At 45.9% G+C, this 14,221-nt stretch overlaps 1 protein-coding gene and 1 long non-coding RNA gene across 5 annotated transcripts in view; one reads left to right on the top strand and one right to left on the bottom strand.

The window, feature by feature from the left end:
- The window catches only part of LOC128341003 (uncharacterized), a 31,778-nt gene that overhangs the window by 3,704 nt on the left and 13,853 nt on the right, over positions 1-14,221 (top strand). Inside the window, exons 2-6 of one of the 3 annotated variants that reach the window (XR_008314141.1) lie at positions 1,623-1,845; positions 4,134-4,200; positions 5,522-5,582; positions 7,042-7,178; positions 7,777-7,914. This is a non-coding gene — a long non-coding RNA (uncharacterized LOC128341003). Of the gene's footprint in view, positions 1-1,622; positions 1,846-4,133; positions 4,201-5,521; positions 5,583-7,041; positions 7,179-7,776; positions 7,915-14,221 lie in introns of those variants that run through there. The other 2 variants (XR_008314142.1, XR_008314140.1) reach the window with 2 other exon arrangements.
- SSH3 (slingshot protein phosphatase 3) overlaps positions 6,685-14,221 on the bottom strand; it is a 34,887-nt gene continuing 27,350 nt past the window's right edge. For both annotated transcript variants that reach the window (XM_053286973.1, XM_053286972.1), the window contains exons 12-14: positions 9,968-10,168; positions 8,734-9,184; positions 6,685-7,703 (exon numbers count right to left, since the gene is read on the bottom strand). In XM_053286973.1, coding sequence (XP_053142948.1) covers positions 7,209-7,703; positions 8,734-9,184; positions 9,968-10,168 — 1,147 coding nt within the window. In that variant the 3' untranslated portion in view covers positions 6,685-7,208. The remainder of the gene's footprint in view (positions 7,704-8,733; positions 9,185-9,967; positions 10,169-14,221) is intronic.

The following is a 14,221-nucleotide window of genomic DNA, read 5'->3' as shown; positions in this document are numbered from 1 at the left end:
CAGATGTGCACTAAACCTCTTCAGATGCTATCTCCTACCGGTGGTTAGCTATCATTAGGGCTATTCTGACTTTGGATGCTGCTGCTCTAAAAAGTTGTAAGGATCTGCATGCAAACCTTTCCCGCAAATTTTGCAGCCAGGATGTTCTTCATCTTCCGATACTACTTCTTCCTTTAATCTTTCTCTGCATGATTAACTGCAGTAAGGCGTATTTTTCCTCTCTAATAACATGGCCAAGATATCCAAGTTTTCTTCTCTTAATGATGTTAATTAGCTCTTTCTCTTTTGCCATTCTTCTCAAAACTTCCTCGTTGGTAATTCTATCTACCCATGATATTCTTCATATACATCAATATATCCAGAGCTTGAAAGATTCTTGTTTGTTCATATTCTGTTTTTTAAATGTCCAATCTTCCATTCCGCAAAGCAAGACTAAATAGATGTAACACCTCACCACACACATTTTCAGTTCTATACAGAAATCCCTATTACAGAGCAGATTTTTACAACAGCCACTCTTGCCATTTCAATCCTGGTGTTTATATCTTGTGTACTGCCATTGTGTTCATTTAACAATGTTCCCAAGTATGTATGATGTAATGTGAAACTCTTTCAATTCTGGTGTTGTTAATTGTTAGGTTTGTTGCAATGGGAGGTCCTTTACTGATGACCATATACTTTGCTGATGACCACTAAACTACCTGTTCACAATTAGAAGAAATGATGACCATTAGATGCTACCCAGCTGAGTCACTTTGAAACAGAGAGGAACATTGTGTAGGTGCTGAACCTGGCCCTGGGATCTGTTTTGGAAGCTGTTATTAGGTCCTGAAGCCTTTTATATTGTGGGCAGAAGCATTCCAGGAGGTGTAAGTTCACATCTGTCTCCCTCCTCCTGATGCAGCCTCAGGGAATCTGTTACCAGTAAAGAGAACTGAGATCTGATCCCATGCAGCCCAGCCAATCTGAAGCATCTTTTCCAATAGTCACCACTGACACCTGATGCTGCTATTGGAGGAGTGGCGGCATTCCAGGACCAGTAAATTAACATCTATCTCCTTTCTGGGCAAAACTCTAGAGATACCATCACAAGTTCACAACCACCCTTGGGACAGAGTTTCCACCCTGGGCCACCATTTCTTTTAAATGAAATTTATGCTTACAATTTCATTTTGATTTAATTTGGCTTCTTTTATTTTCTAAACCATTGCATTTTTTAGATTGTGAGCTTTCTGGAAACAGAAGTATTAACATTTAAGGATGAAATGCTGTAAGTCCCTCTGAACCCATGGGATATAGCAGGATATAAATGAAATACATATTTCTCACCCTAACCCACCTGGCAGGGCTGTTATAAGGATAAACATAAACATGATCTGGAGTTCCTTGGAGGAAGGATGGGATGCAAATTTGATATCAAATTAAAATAATTGACTCGCCCGCCTTGACATACAGCATACCTATGCACATCAATGGCCCGAAAAAAAGAAAATCCACTTCTTACCCAGTTTCTTAAATCTTCCATGCCTAGTTTCCTGGAGATTATTCTTACCTGCCACAGCTAATCATGCAGCTGTCAATTTGCAAACCCAAGCTAATGCTATTTTTCTTTGCATTTGCAGGTTAGCTAGGGAAGAGGCACCCTTGAATGTGTGCAGAATGCCCAGTCTGGACTGCACCAATGAGTCATCAAAGCCTACACCTCCCCCCCCCCGCCCCCCAGCATCAGGAGTTAACAACAGACCAGAGGCATCATGGTTTCCTGGGAGGCTTGTGTCTGTCTCACTATCCCTCTTCTAAATGAACCTAGCAAACATCAGATTCTTTGCTGCAAGAGCGGATGAGGTCAGGAAAAGTATTTGCTGCCGGTGAAAGGACTGTAAGAGGAAAGAATGATGGTACAGAGTTGTGGATGGGGCAGTGCTGAAAGCAGTTCCTTGGCATTCAATAGGACTGAGGTGAAATTAGTGGAGCAAAGCCAATTTATGCCCATACTGCTTAATTTTATTTATTTACATTTATATCCCGCTTTTCCTCCGAGGAAACCAGAGTGGTGTGCATGGTTATGTTTATAACCTACCGGTGAGGTAGGTTAGGCTGAGAGAGAAATGAGAGTAGGTTAGACTGAAAGATAAGCCGGGCGTCACCAAGTTATTTTCATGGCTGAACAGCGATTTGAACTCCCTGTTCCTCGTCCAACACTGGCTCTCATTTGATCTCATGATCACTTCAGAGGGGCTGTGTAAAAAAAAACCTGAATCCAGTGTGTGATGGTAGACACTCATCAAGGTTGGAGTGGGCCCTGAGACAAAAAGTGGAGATGGGTCCCTGCCCCTTCCTCCTTCTCCAGAAAGGCAGGAGGAGAGTAAAGAGCAAGCGCCACCCAGCTGGCAGGCTCCCCTCCCTTAGGGGCTCAGGGATATTTGTCTCTCCACCCTTGTTCAATTATAGCTACTCCCCAGTGCACATGCCCAGTTTACCATGAGCTAAAGTGTCTGGAAGGCAGCACAGGCTAGGTTTGGCTTCTCCCAAAACTGCCCGAAGCTCTTTTGGCTTAATAGGCCTGAGGAATATTGGTATGTCAGAAATGGATTACTTGAGCGAGGCAGAGAAATTTGCTGGGAGGCCCACAAAGAACTTGTCTACAGGTTTTCTTCAAAGTGCTCTTTATTAGTACAAACCAGCAAAGCGCAGTAAATTGCTCAAGGATGACACTGGATTATGTAGGATGACTTTGGGTGGCTTTACATGTAATGGCTGCAGCACCTGATGTCTGTACAAGTATCTGCAGCCCTTGGAACATGCACTCCCATCACCGCGTGAGCCTCTGCTCCCTGTCCAGGTTCCAAGAGGAGAGCTGGAGTCTTGTGGTAGCAAGCATGACTTGTCCCCATAGCTAAGCAGGGTCCACCCTGGTTGCATATGAATGGGAGGCTAGAAGTGTGAGCACTGTCAGATATTCCCCTCAGGGGATGGAGCTGCTCTGGAAAGAGCAGAAGGTTTCAAGTTCCCTCCCTGGCTTTTCCAAGATAGGGCTGAGAGATTCCTGCCTGTAACCTTGGAGAAGCCGCTGCCAGTCTGTGAAGACAATACTGAGCTAGATCGATCAATGGCCTGACTCAGTATATGGCAGCCTCCGATGTTCCTAATGTACTGAGATTGGTCATTATGTCCAAACCCACCAATCTGCCTGTCCTGCCCTATTTCCATCAAGGAACCTATCTGCAACTTGTTTCAAATCTCTTACAGATGCCAGGTTCCCAGGGCAGAAGTAGGGCAAGATATGTATTTTACATATGCCATCCCCTAAGGAGATTGAGCCACTCTGGAAAGAGCGAAAGGTTTCAAGTTCCCTCCCTGGCTTCTCCAAGATAGGGCTGGGAGATACTCCTGCCTGCAACGTTGGAGAAGCCGCTGCCAGTCTGTGAAGATAATACATAGCTAGATAAACCAATGGTCTGACTCAGTATATAGCAGCTCCCTATGTTTCTATGACCAAATCTTGACATATTGGAACCTGGATGGGAAGTAGATTCTCATGTGGGGACAGGGGAGTGCACGCACTTGAGGCTGTGGGTTTCTATTTTTTTCACATTTTTTTAATGTGAACCTCAGGTGCCTGCCACCTTCCAAGTGAAGTGGCAAGGTTGGGACTGCTTAACTCTTTCCCTGCCTGCCACTTCTCTGCTCCCGATCGCAACCTTGTCATGAGAGTCCATACCTCCTGTTACTGCTTCTCTGTTCACAATAACCTTTTCTCAACACAGATTTTTCTGCAAACTGGGTGGAGGAGGGGTGGGAGAGCAGCTTGGATTTGGTGACACAAATTTGTGTTTCCAGTAGATCTGTAGGGCCCATACATGGGGCATTTAAGATCATTAATTGCTCGATCTTTAAAAATAGGGATAGCAGTACAAGCAAAATACTTGCTTTTTTATCCTTTGTTTATACTTTTGCCAGGAAAAGAAATTCACATCTGGCTTTCTGAAATCACTCATGGAAATAGGCTGTCAAAATCTTTACCAGGCTAGCCAAACATTTACTGCTGACACTTTTTCTGACCACTAGCAAGGAAGATAGCTATGAGATATTATCTGGCTGAGATGGACAAAAATGTCTTCTTAACTTTGCAGATCCCCATTTACAACTGTTTGGGATTCATGGCGGATTTAAAAAAAAAAAAAGCCCTAGAAATTACAGGTAAAGATCTGGCTAGTTGTTTTAAATAATTATGGCTCTTGCCATGGGCAACTCTCTTCTTTGCCCATTCTCTCCTAATGTCCTCTTCCTTCTGCCATTCCCTTCATTGCTAGGGACCATCAGGGGCATATCTAGGGTGGGGCAGGCAGGGCACGCGCCCTGGGCGCCACTTGAAAGCAGCGACATTTTTTAAAATTAAAAAAAAAAATTTAATGGCCACCGAAAACAAAATGGCCACTGAAAACAAAATGCCAGGCCTCACAGAGGCCATTTGAGCATGCACGGTGGCCATTTTATTTTCAGTGGCCATTTAAAAAAAAAAATTTTTTTTTAAATGGCCACTGCACATGCTCAAATGGTCCCTGCAAGGCCCTAGAGGCCAGCGGGGGGAGGGGAAACCTTTGTAGACCCCACACACGGCCTTTAGGAAGCCCTCCGAAGGGGCTACAGGTTAAAAAAAATTAAATTTAACATAATATAAGTCACTGTACACATATTTAGTTTGGCACTATGTACAGAGAATCAGGACTTGTGAATACTGAGCTGAAGCTTATGAGCTAGGATTGTATTCATTTGCTCTTACTTTGCTTCTTATGATAAATGAGTTAAATGTGATGTCTTAATCATATGGCTATTAATGGTGAGTTTGTCTTTGAATCAGTGTGAAATCCTTAGTATTAAGGCCCACTGGGAGTTTCTTGCTCTCTTTCTCTCATTTTAACTGTCTTTCTGAAGTACTTGAATATATTCCAATCAGTGACACAGTTTACTCTGCATATCCTTTAATTATTTTCAGAGTATCTGGGAAAAGTCAAATTCTCCATTTATTTTTAAAACTTATGTAATAGTGATGCTACAATGCATAGTAGAAAATTAGACAGGCACTTCTGTTTATTTTTCCAAGTACACCTCCACATAGTATTTGGGTATTTCATGAGCCCCAACATACTGACATTTGTAGTTTTCCAGCATTTTTTGGTCTGGCTACGTCCACTGCTAAATCGTTTTTGAAATATTAAAAGATTAATGAGCTACACTTTTATTTTTCAGCTGATATTATGGTAAAGTTATCTGAAAGATGGGTGTCAGATGTTTGGATAGGGGGTGCAATTTCAGTGCTTGCCCTAGGCGCTATTTTCCCTAGATACGCCTCTGGGGACCATTCCTTCTCCCCACCCTCATTTCATAAGGACCAGACTACAAATTATATGAAATGTATAGTTTCGCCCTCAATGTTTCTACCCTACCAAACTTTAATAGTGCAGGAGCCCAGTCAGGATTAGGACTACAGCAGGAGTTAACAGATTTTCTTTGGATTTAGGAGCCAGTCAATGGACACTGAAAAAAATTACCAGACTTAGTGATGGACACTGTAGAGGAAGGTAAATGGGCTTCTCTTTCTCCTCTTTACAATTAACATACTAAGAACAGAATCAGGGCTGACTGGGATAAATGGCCCCCTGGTGCCATTTGTCAGACCCTGGACATGCAGGGAGTGGGTATTTATACAGCATCTGGAAGGAGGTTTTTCTCCCAGGGCTAATAGTAGCTTCCTAGGGAAGCTTGTTGGGACTACAGCATAAAGGGAAAGAGTTAAACACCATATTTACTCAAATAGAAAACTACGGATTTAAGAGGACTCCCTGATATACAATATCAAAGAACTGTGAAAAAAACTAGCCTTGGATGCAAGTAAATATGGTGCCCTTTCCTTATGTGCTGCAGTCCCAATCTGATCCAGACTCCACAGCTGCTCTTTATGTTTGAAGTGGGATGAGGGGTTGGAGTGGAGAATCACACTGGGCCAAGGTGATAGGAACATGTAGTTTAGTCTTAAGCTCCTCGGCTTAAGGCGATTGCTTCTCACATTGCTTCTGTTTAAAACCCACATCCCATGTGGCAGCTCTAACTGCACGTTGAGCCAAGTTTTATCACACATTCTACTCTCCCACCTGTGAGAGCATGGTAAGGCTCCACTTAATCATGTGGTCAGAGCCCACAGAAAATGGGCTCCACAGGGTTAGATGTGGGATGTTTTACCAGATGGTTGTTTCTGTGTAGGACACAGTACTCCACAGCTGTTGCTTCAAGGGGTCATCTTATTTCCCCCCACAATGAGAAAGTAAGGTATGACTCAGTTATTCTTAATGGTCAAGTCCCTTTTGGACCCCCCACAGGCGTAGGGAGAACATTCTGTTCTCTGGAGAGGGGCTGGGGCTCAGTAGGAGAACACTTGCTTTGCACACAGATGATCATAGGCTCAATCCCTGGCACCTCCCATTAAAGGCTGGGAAGACCCTTCTCTGAAACTTGGGAAAGCCACGGCTAGTCAGTATAGACAACAATGGGCTAGTAGGTGGGCCAATGGTCCGATTTGGGATAAGGCAGTGTCATATGTTCAAGAACTGTGCTCATTCTCTCTCATTTTCTGATGGATAGATTTATGGTTAGGGTACACAGTGCAGGAAAGGACAAAACGAGAGCTCCAGCAAAAGGAAAGTGAGTTTATTCTCAGGCTGACTGAAGCTGGTCATGGCACATTGGCTGGGTGTGTCTGTGTCACAGTGAGAGACTATTGTCCTGACCTCACTTGAAAAAGCTCATTTGCATTAAAGCAGGTAACAGGAATCAACAGAGGTGCAATATAAAATGTGGCACCTGTTGCCCCATGTAGCCAGGCAGTGTTCAAGGCTAGATCTGAAACGTGGAGGATAGACACCCACACAAGGACTCATGTTCCCCCTCCACACACTAGGGCTGCCCATTAGACTCAAGTTTGTGAGGTGGCTGTGGTAACAAAGACCTAAGGTCCCTGCTTCCTCTTCCCTACTCTTCCCACAGGCAGTTCTCAGATGCCCCCTCCCAAGATAATTGACACGGTAGTGCCTCAGGCACAGGAAGAACTCCCCTGCATCCTGTGATATGGAATGAACCTCTGTTTAGCCTCTGGGCTCCATGAATGACTCCACTTTGTAACAGTATGTATGGAGAAAGGCAGAGGCAGATCTTCATCCTGAGCTTGGGTCCACGTCTATGCTGGCCTGGCGCACCATTCGCCGTGGCTGGGAGCGGGGCTGAGGACAGAGAGCAGCATCTTCTCTAGGTTTGGGGGGAGGTGGTGACAGGAGCTTGTCAGGGCTTTGGGGGTCTGTCTGTCCCTCAAACTCCTTGGCCCGACTCACCACGAGGGCAGCGTCAGCCAGCTGGGCCACAGAGAGGCGATGCTGCAAGGGGGGCCTGCGGCAGAACGGGACTGGACCCTCCATGCGCCGGGCTGTTTTACGCACCCTGCCTGGTACAGGATGATATGAAACCTGCTTGCAGAGATGAGAATGGCCCCTGGAGGCCCTGCGTCCACGTCGTCCAGGCCTGCGACCCTGTGCCCGCTCTCCTTCTGGCAGGCAGGGCTTTGCTGTGGAGTCCGTTGTCAGCCTTAAGTTCTCCTCATTTGTGGGAGATGGCTCAAATGACACATGCGTCTTCCTCTCTACATTAAGAAATACCTGTGGGGAGAGGAGGCATAAGTAGATTACTAGCAATTACATAGGATTTCTCTTCCTCTCTACTTTTCCTCAGGTTCCTGACCTTGTACCCCCTGGGTTCCCTGCTCAGCATCTATTTAAGCAGTGCCATTTTGTGTTCCCTCACTGCAATCTGTCCCCATCTCTGCCACAAGTTTGTTTAAGCCAGAATATAGATTTTCATATTTTGCAAGCTGTGTGTATCTATATAATTAATTCTCTTAGCCGGCATGCGTGTCCAGGATTTGGCAGTGGAACTCTTGCGACATGCTGTGAGAGTTCCAGTGAGAGGCCCGGAGGAGGGAGGAGGAGAAGGGGAAGAAAGTGGCGGCGGCCGGCGGGGGGAGAAAGCGGCGGCAGGGGGAGGGGGAAGAGGGGCAGCAGGGGGAGGGGGGAGAGGGGCGGCAGGGGGAGGGGGGAGAGGGGCGGCAGGGGGAGGGGGAGAGGGGCGGCAGGGGGAGGGAGGAAAGTGGCAGCAGGGGGAGGGAGGAAAGTGGCAGCAGGGGGAGGGGGAGAGAGGAAAGCGGCGGCAGGGAGAGGGGGGAGAGGAAAGCAGCAGAGGCGGGCGGGCGGATGGTGGGGAGAGAAAAGCCACAGCAACGGCAGGTGGACGGGAGGGAGAAAAAATGGCGCCGGCGGGTGAGTGGCAGGGCCCTTCTTGGTCACCCAGCGCCCAGTGGGGCTCTGTGTGGGGGGAGGAACGGGAGGGGAGGAGGACTAGAGAGGCGTGGGGCTGGAGGGAAGGGGAAGAGAGGAGAGACCGAGGGCCGGGGCAGGAGGAAGAGGGAGGGGGAAACAGCCGGCCCCAAAGCGCCGCACAGATGCTCTGTGCGCGCTCGGCTAGTTGTTTAATAAAAAGTCTTAGTCCACATGCACAAAAATGGAAATCTTGTTGGAAGGCATACATGGACCTTTAAAAAACAAACAAAGGTGGGGGTGGAGACAAGCAAAAAACATTTGCTTACTCCTTCCACTCACCCCTCTTCAGATGCATGCCTTTACATTCCCTTACCTCTTCTTCTGTGGCACATTCTGGCAAAGAGGTGAGTTCTGGGCTATCCATCTCACTGATGCTGCGCATGACTGCATAGAGATTAATGCGTTCCCGTCGGAGCATGGTTGTCTGCTCTGGTACTGTCATGGTGGCCAGGTGTCTTCGTACTTCTTCAGCCCCTGAGTCATCTGATGCTCCAGGTTCTTCTGTGTCCTGAAGACTAAGCCGAGGACCAGCAAGTGGGTCAAGAGGATGGTTGGTTTCTTCAGGAGGTTTCTGCAAAGGCCGAAAGCAATACTGGGGGGTTGTCACTAGCTCCTCAGGTTCTTCTTCTTCTGCTTCTTCTTCTTCTGAGCTTACAGTCTCATAGTCTGGGCTTCCTGAAAGATTACTGCTGGCATCACTTATATCCGAAGAGTCTTCCGATTGGGCCTCTCCTATCTTTTGTTCCCATAGGCTGCCGTGTCGGCTGCAAAGAGACATGAGATGAATGAGATATACTGAGTTGCAACAGGACTTAGTTTTTTCTATGGATGTTGCTAATCTGCTATGATAGGACAGGAAAGAACTATTAAGATCCAAAACAAATTACAGTTCATCTCTGTTTCCAGAAAGAGCCAAATTGTGGGGGCAGATTTAAAATCAAGTCACAATGACAATAATAAGATAAACCTATTGAAATTACAAATTCCTTCCTAATTTCAGCTACAAATCTTAGACAATGACATTTTACTTCCTATGCTATCTTTAGCGGTCAAACTACATGTTGCAAGCAAATTCATGTAAACAATAGTCCAATGACCTTTAAAAAAACAACTGGAAACAAAATTACACGTAGAGAGATGAGAAGTAGTGGGGGCTGACGCTTAACTCTTTCTCCGCCTGCTGTTTTCTCATCCCAAAAGCACTCCACAAGCGTTTCCCAACCCCCCAGGGGGTTTCAGATGAATGTTTACCCTCACAAGTAGGCATTATTTGGAATCTTGCTGGGGTAGAGGGCATGTTAAGCACCCTTCTTCCTTTCCTCTTCTCTAATCCCTCTACTGAAGCAGAATTTCCAGTTTAAAGAGGGCCATCGGGTTACGCTCAGACACCTTCTTGCGTAGCATATAGCTCAGCTCTTGAACAGTAACAAATCCAGTTTTTGTATAAGTATTAAGGTTGAGCAGCTGCAGACCCCAATAGCCTCTCTCCCACTCACATACATGGCCCAGACAATATCATGCCCTTCTTTCCCTTCTGCTACAATTACCTGGCATTCAGAATTCCCTGATAAAGTTCCAGCTGCCTCATGAAGCCAGGATTGGGATGGACAATTGGGCGTCGCTCCTGCACGTGGCGAAGGGCCTGTTCCAGTGACCAACCGTACTTCTTCATGGCATACGCAATCACTGTGGAGCCGGAGCGGCTTACACCCATCTTGCAGTGCACCAGCACTCGCAAGCCTTGTGCCCTGCAAGAGAGAGCTTGGGATGTAAGCAAGGCCACCACATCACTAGAATAGGTGTAAGGGGGAAGGTAGCATCCAGATGTCCTATGCTCCACCAAATCTATGATCCCTCTGCTTCTTGCCCTGACTAACCATTTGCCAAGGCACAGGATTAGTTGTTAAGCTGAGACCACACTGCTTGATAGTGACTGGGGAACAAGCAACTCTCACTGCTGCTTTGGAGAGAACTCTGGTTGCTCAAGTGGCAGAACTCCAACTTAGATAGACAAAAGGAGCTTACCGATGTTGTTCGCAGCCCTGACAATATACTAAGCCAGGACCCAGCCCCAGAGGCGTATCTAGGGAAAATAGCGCCTAGGGCAAGCACTGAAATTGCACCCCCTGTCCAAACATCTGACACCCATCTTTCAGATAATTTTACCATAATATTAGCTGAAAAATACAAGTCAAGCTCGTTAATCTTTTAATATTTCAAAAACTATTTAGCAGTGGACTTAGCCAGACCAAAAAAGGCTGGAAAACTAAAATTTCAGTATGCTGGGGCTCATGAAATACCCAAATACTATGTGGAGGTGTACTTGGAAAACGAAACAGAAGTGCCTGTCTAATTCTCTACTATGCACTGTAGCATCACTATTACATAAGTTTTAAAAATAAATGGAGAATTTGACTTTTCCCAGATACTCTGAAAATAATTAAAGGATATGCAGAGTAAACTGTGTCATTGTTTGGAATATATACTAGTCTTTCAGAAAGACAGTTAAAATGAGAGAAAGAGAGCAAGAAACTCCCTGTGGGCCTTAATACTAAGGATTTCACACTGATTCAAAGACAAACTCACCATTAATAGCCATATCACGTTTAACTCATTTATCACAAGAAGCAAAGTAAGAGCAAATGAATACAATCCTAGCTCATAAGCTTCAGCTCAGTATTCACAAGCCCTGATTCTCTGTACATAGTGCCAATCTGAATATGTGTACAGTGTCATATTATATTAATTTTTTTTAAAAAAAAAATGTTTACCTGTAGCCCCTTTGGGAGGCTTCCTAAAGGCTGTGGGGGGAGGGTCTGCAAAGATTCCCCCCCCACTGGCCTCTAGGGCCTCGCAGGGACCATTTGAGCATATGCGGTGGCCATTTTTAAAAATAATCTTTTTTAAAAAAATGACCGCTGAAACCAAAATGGCCACCGTGCATGTTCAAATGGCCTCTGCAAGGTCTGGCATGACCTAGAGCAGGCTTCCCCAAACTGCGGCCCTCCAGATGTTGCTGAACTACAACTCCCAGCATACCCAGCCACAATAAATTATGGCTAAGGATGCTGGGAGTTGTAGTTCATCAACATCTGGAGGGCCGTAGTTTGGGGAAGCCTGACCTAGAGCCTCACAGAGGCCATTTGAGCATGCACGGTGGCCTTTTTTTTTTCGGCAGCCATTTAAAAAAAAAATTAATTTCACAAAATGGCGCCCCCCTTCAAGTGGCGCCCAGGGCACATACCCTGCCTGCCCTACCCTAGATACGCCCCTGCCCAGCCCTCAACAAGGGAAGCAGAGGCCAGATTCAGTACATTGCTGCTATCCTTATAGCATATGTAGCTCCCAACCCTGTCGGTCAGAAACTGCTGCCTCAGCACTGAATACTAGATTTACAGAGCCAGAGCCAGGAACCATAGGTGCAGCATTTTCTTGTAGATGTAGACCACAATACTAAAAGTCCAGTTAGATTGTATACCCAAAAGGAAGAAAGGTACCACTAAGTCCGGGAAGATGTCAGCATGGCTAAAAAGTAACATCAAGGAAGCCATGAAAGGGAAGACAGCTTCCTTTCGAAATTGGAAGGCCTGCCCAAATGAGGAGAACAAAAGGGAACAAAACTCTGGCAAAAGAAATGCAAGGTGATAATAAGGGAGGCAAAAAGAGAGTTTGAGAAACATTTAGCTAAAAGCATGAAAGGGAATAACAAAAACTTCTTTAAATACATCAGAAGCAGGAAACCTGCCAGGGAGGTGGTTGGACCGTTGGATAATGAGGGAGTGAAAGGGATTATTAAGGAAGATATGGAGGTTGCAGAGGAGCTCAATGAGTTCTTTGCGTCCGTCTTCACAGCAGAGGATACTGAACATATACCTGTTCCTGAAACAGGCTTTTCGGGGATGGAGGCTAAAGAACTGAGTCAGATAGCAGTGACAAGAGATAATGTTCTAACCTGTCTGGAAAAACTGAAAATTAGTAAATCGCCAGGGCAGGATGGCATCCATCCAAGAGTCCTGAAAGAACTCAAATGTGAAATTGCCGACCTCCTTGCTAAAATATAGAACTTATCCCTGCAATCAGGCTCTCTACCGAAGGACTGGAAAGTAGCAAATGTAATACCGATTTTAAAAAAGGGATCCAGGGGCGATCTGGGAAATTACAGGCCGGTTAGCTTAATGTCCGTTCCAGGCAAATTGATGGAAAGCATCCTCAAGGATAAAATTGTAAAGCACAGAAGAACAGGCCCTGCTGGGAGTGAACCAGCAAGGCTTCTGCAAAGGTGAATCTTGCCGCACAAAGCTTTTGGAGTTCTTTGAGTGTGTCAACAAGTGTGTGGATCAAGGTGATCCAGCTGACATAGTATACCTGGACTTCCAGAAAGCTTTCGACAAAGTTCCTCATCAAAGACTCCGGAGAAAACTTAGCAGTCATGGGATAAGGGGACAAGTACATGTGTGGATTGCTAACTGGTTGAAGGACAGGAAACAGAGGGTAGGTATAAATGGAGAGTTTTCACAATGGAGGGAAGTAAGAAGTGGGGTTCCCCAGGGAACTGTACTGGGACTGGTGCTTTTTAATTGATTCATAAATAATCTAGAAGTAGGGGTAAGCCGCGAGGTGGTCAAATTTGCAGATGTTACCAAACTCTTTTGGGTAGTGAAATCCAAAACGGATTGTGAGGAGCTCCAAAAGGATCTCTCCAAACTGGGGGATTGGGCGACAAAATGGCAAATGCAGTTCAATGTTGGCAAGTTTCAAGTGATGCACATTGGGACGAAAAACCCCAACTTCGAGTATAAGTTGATGGGATCTGAGCTGTGCGTAACTGACCAGAAGAGGGATCTTGGGGTTGTGGTGGATAGCTCAAATGTCGACTCAATGTGCGGCAGCTGTGAAAAAGGCCAATTCCATGCTAGGGATCATTAGGAAGGGGATTGAAAATATAACGGCTAATATTATAATGCTCTTATACAAAACGATGGGGCGGCCACACCTGGAGTACTGTGTAGAATTCTGGTCAACACATCGAAAAAAGGACATTGAGAACTGGAAAAGGTGCAGAAGAGGGCAACCAAGATGAACAGGGGCCCAGAGCACCTTGCTTATGAGGCAAGGCTACAACACCTGGGGCGATTTAGTTTAGAAAAAAGGCAACTGCGGAGAGACACGATAGAGGTCTATAAAATCACGCATGGTGTGGAGAAAGTGGATAGAGAGAAATTCTTCTTCCTCTCACATAACACTAGAACCAGGGGTCATCCTATGAAATTGACTGCCGGTCAATCTAGGACCAGCAAATGGAAGTCTTTTTTCATACACAACACATAAGCGGAGAAGAGAGCTGATCTTGTGGTAGCAAGCATGACTTGTCCCCCTAGCTAAGCAGGGTCTGCCCTGGTTGCATATGAATGGGAGACTAGAAGTGTGAGCACTGTAAGATATTCCCCTCAGGGGATGAAGCCACTCTGGGAAGAGCAGAAGGTTTCAAGTTCCCTTCCTGGATTCTCCAAGATAGGGCTGAAAGAGATTCCTGCCTGCAACCTTGGAGAAGCTGCTGCCTGTCTGTGTAGACAATACCGAGCTAGATGGACCAATGGTCTGATTCAGTGTATGGCAGCTTCCTATGTTCTATGTTCAACTTGTGGAATTCTCTGCCACAAGATGTGGTGACAGCCAACAACCTGGAAGGTTTTAAGAGGGATTTGGATAACTTCATTGAGGAGAGGTCTGTCAGTGGCTACTGGAGGGCTATAGGCCACCTCCAGCATCAAAGGCAGGATGCCTCTGAGTGCCAGTTGCAG

This window comes from Hemicordylus capensis, chromosome 1 (assembly GCF_027244095.1).
Source record: "Hemicordylus capensis ecotype Gifberg chromosome 1, rHemCap1.1.pri, whole genome shotgun sequence".
Lineage (NCBI taxonomy): Eukaryota > Metazoa > Chordata > Lepidosauria > Squamata > Cordylidae > Hemicordylus > Hemicordylus capensis.
The sequence above is the reverse complement of the archived record's forward strand: the minus strand, read 5'-3'. Positions and strand labels throughout refer to the sequence as shown.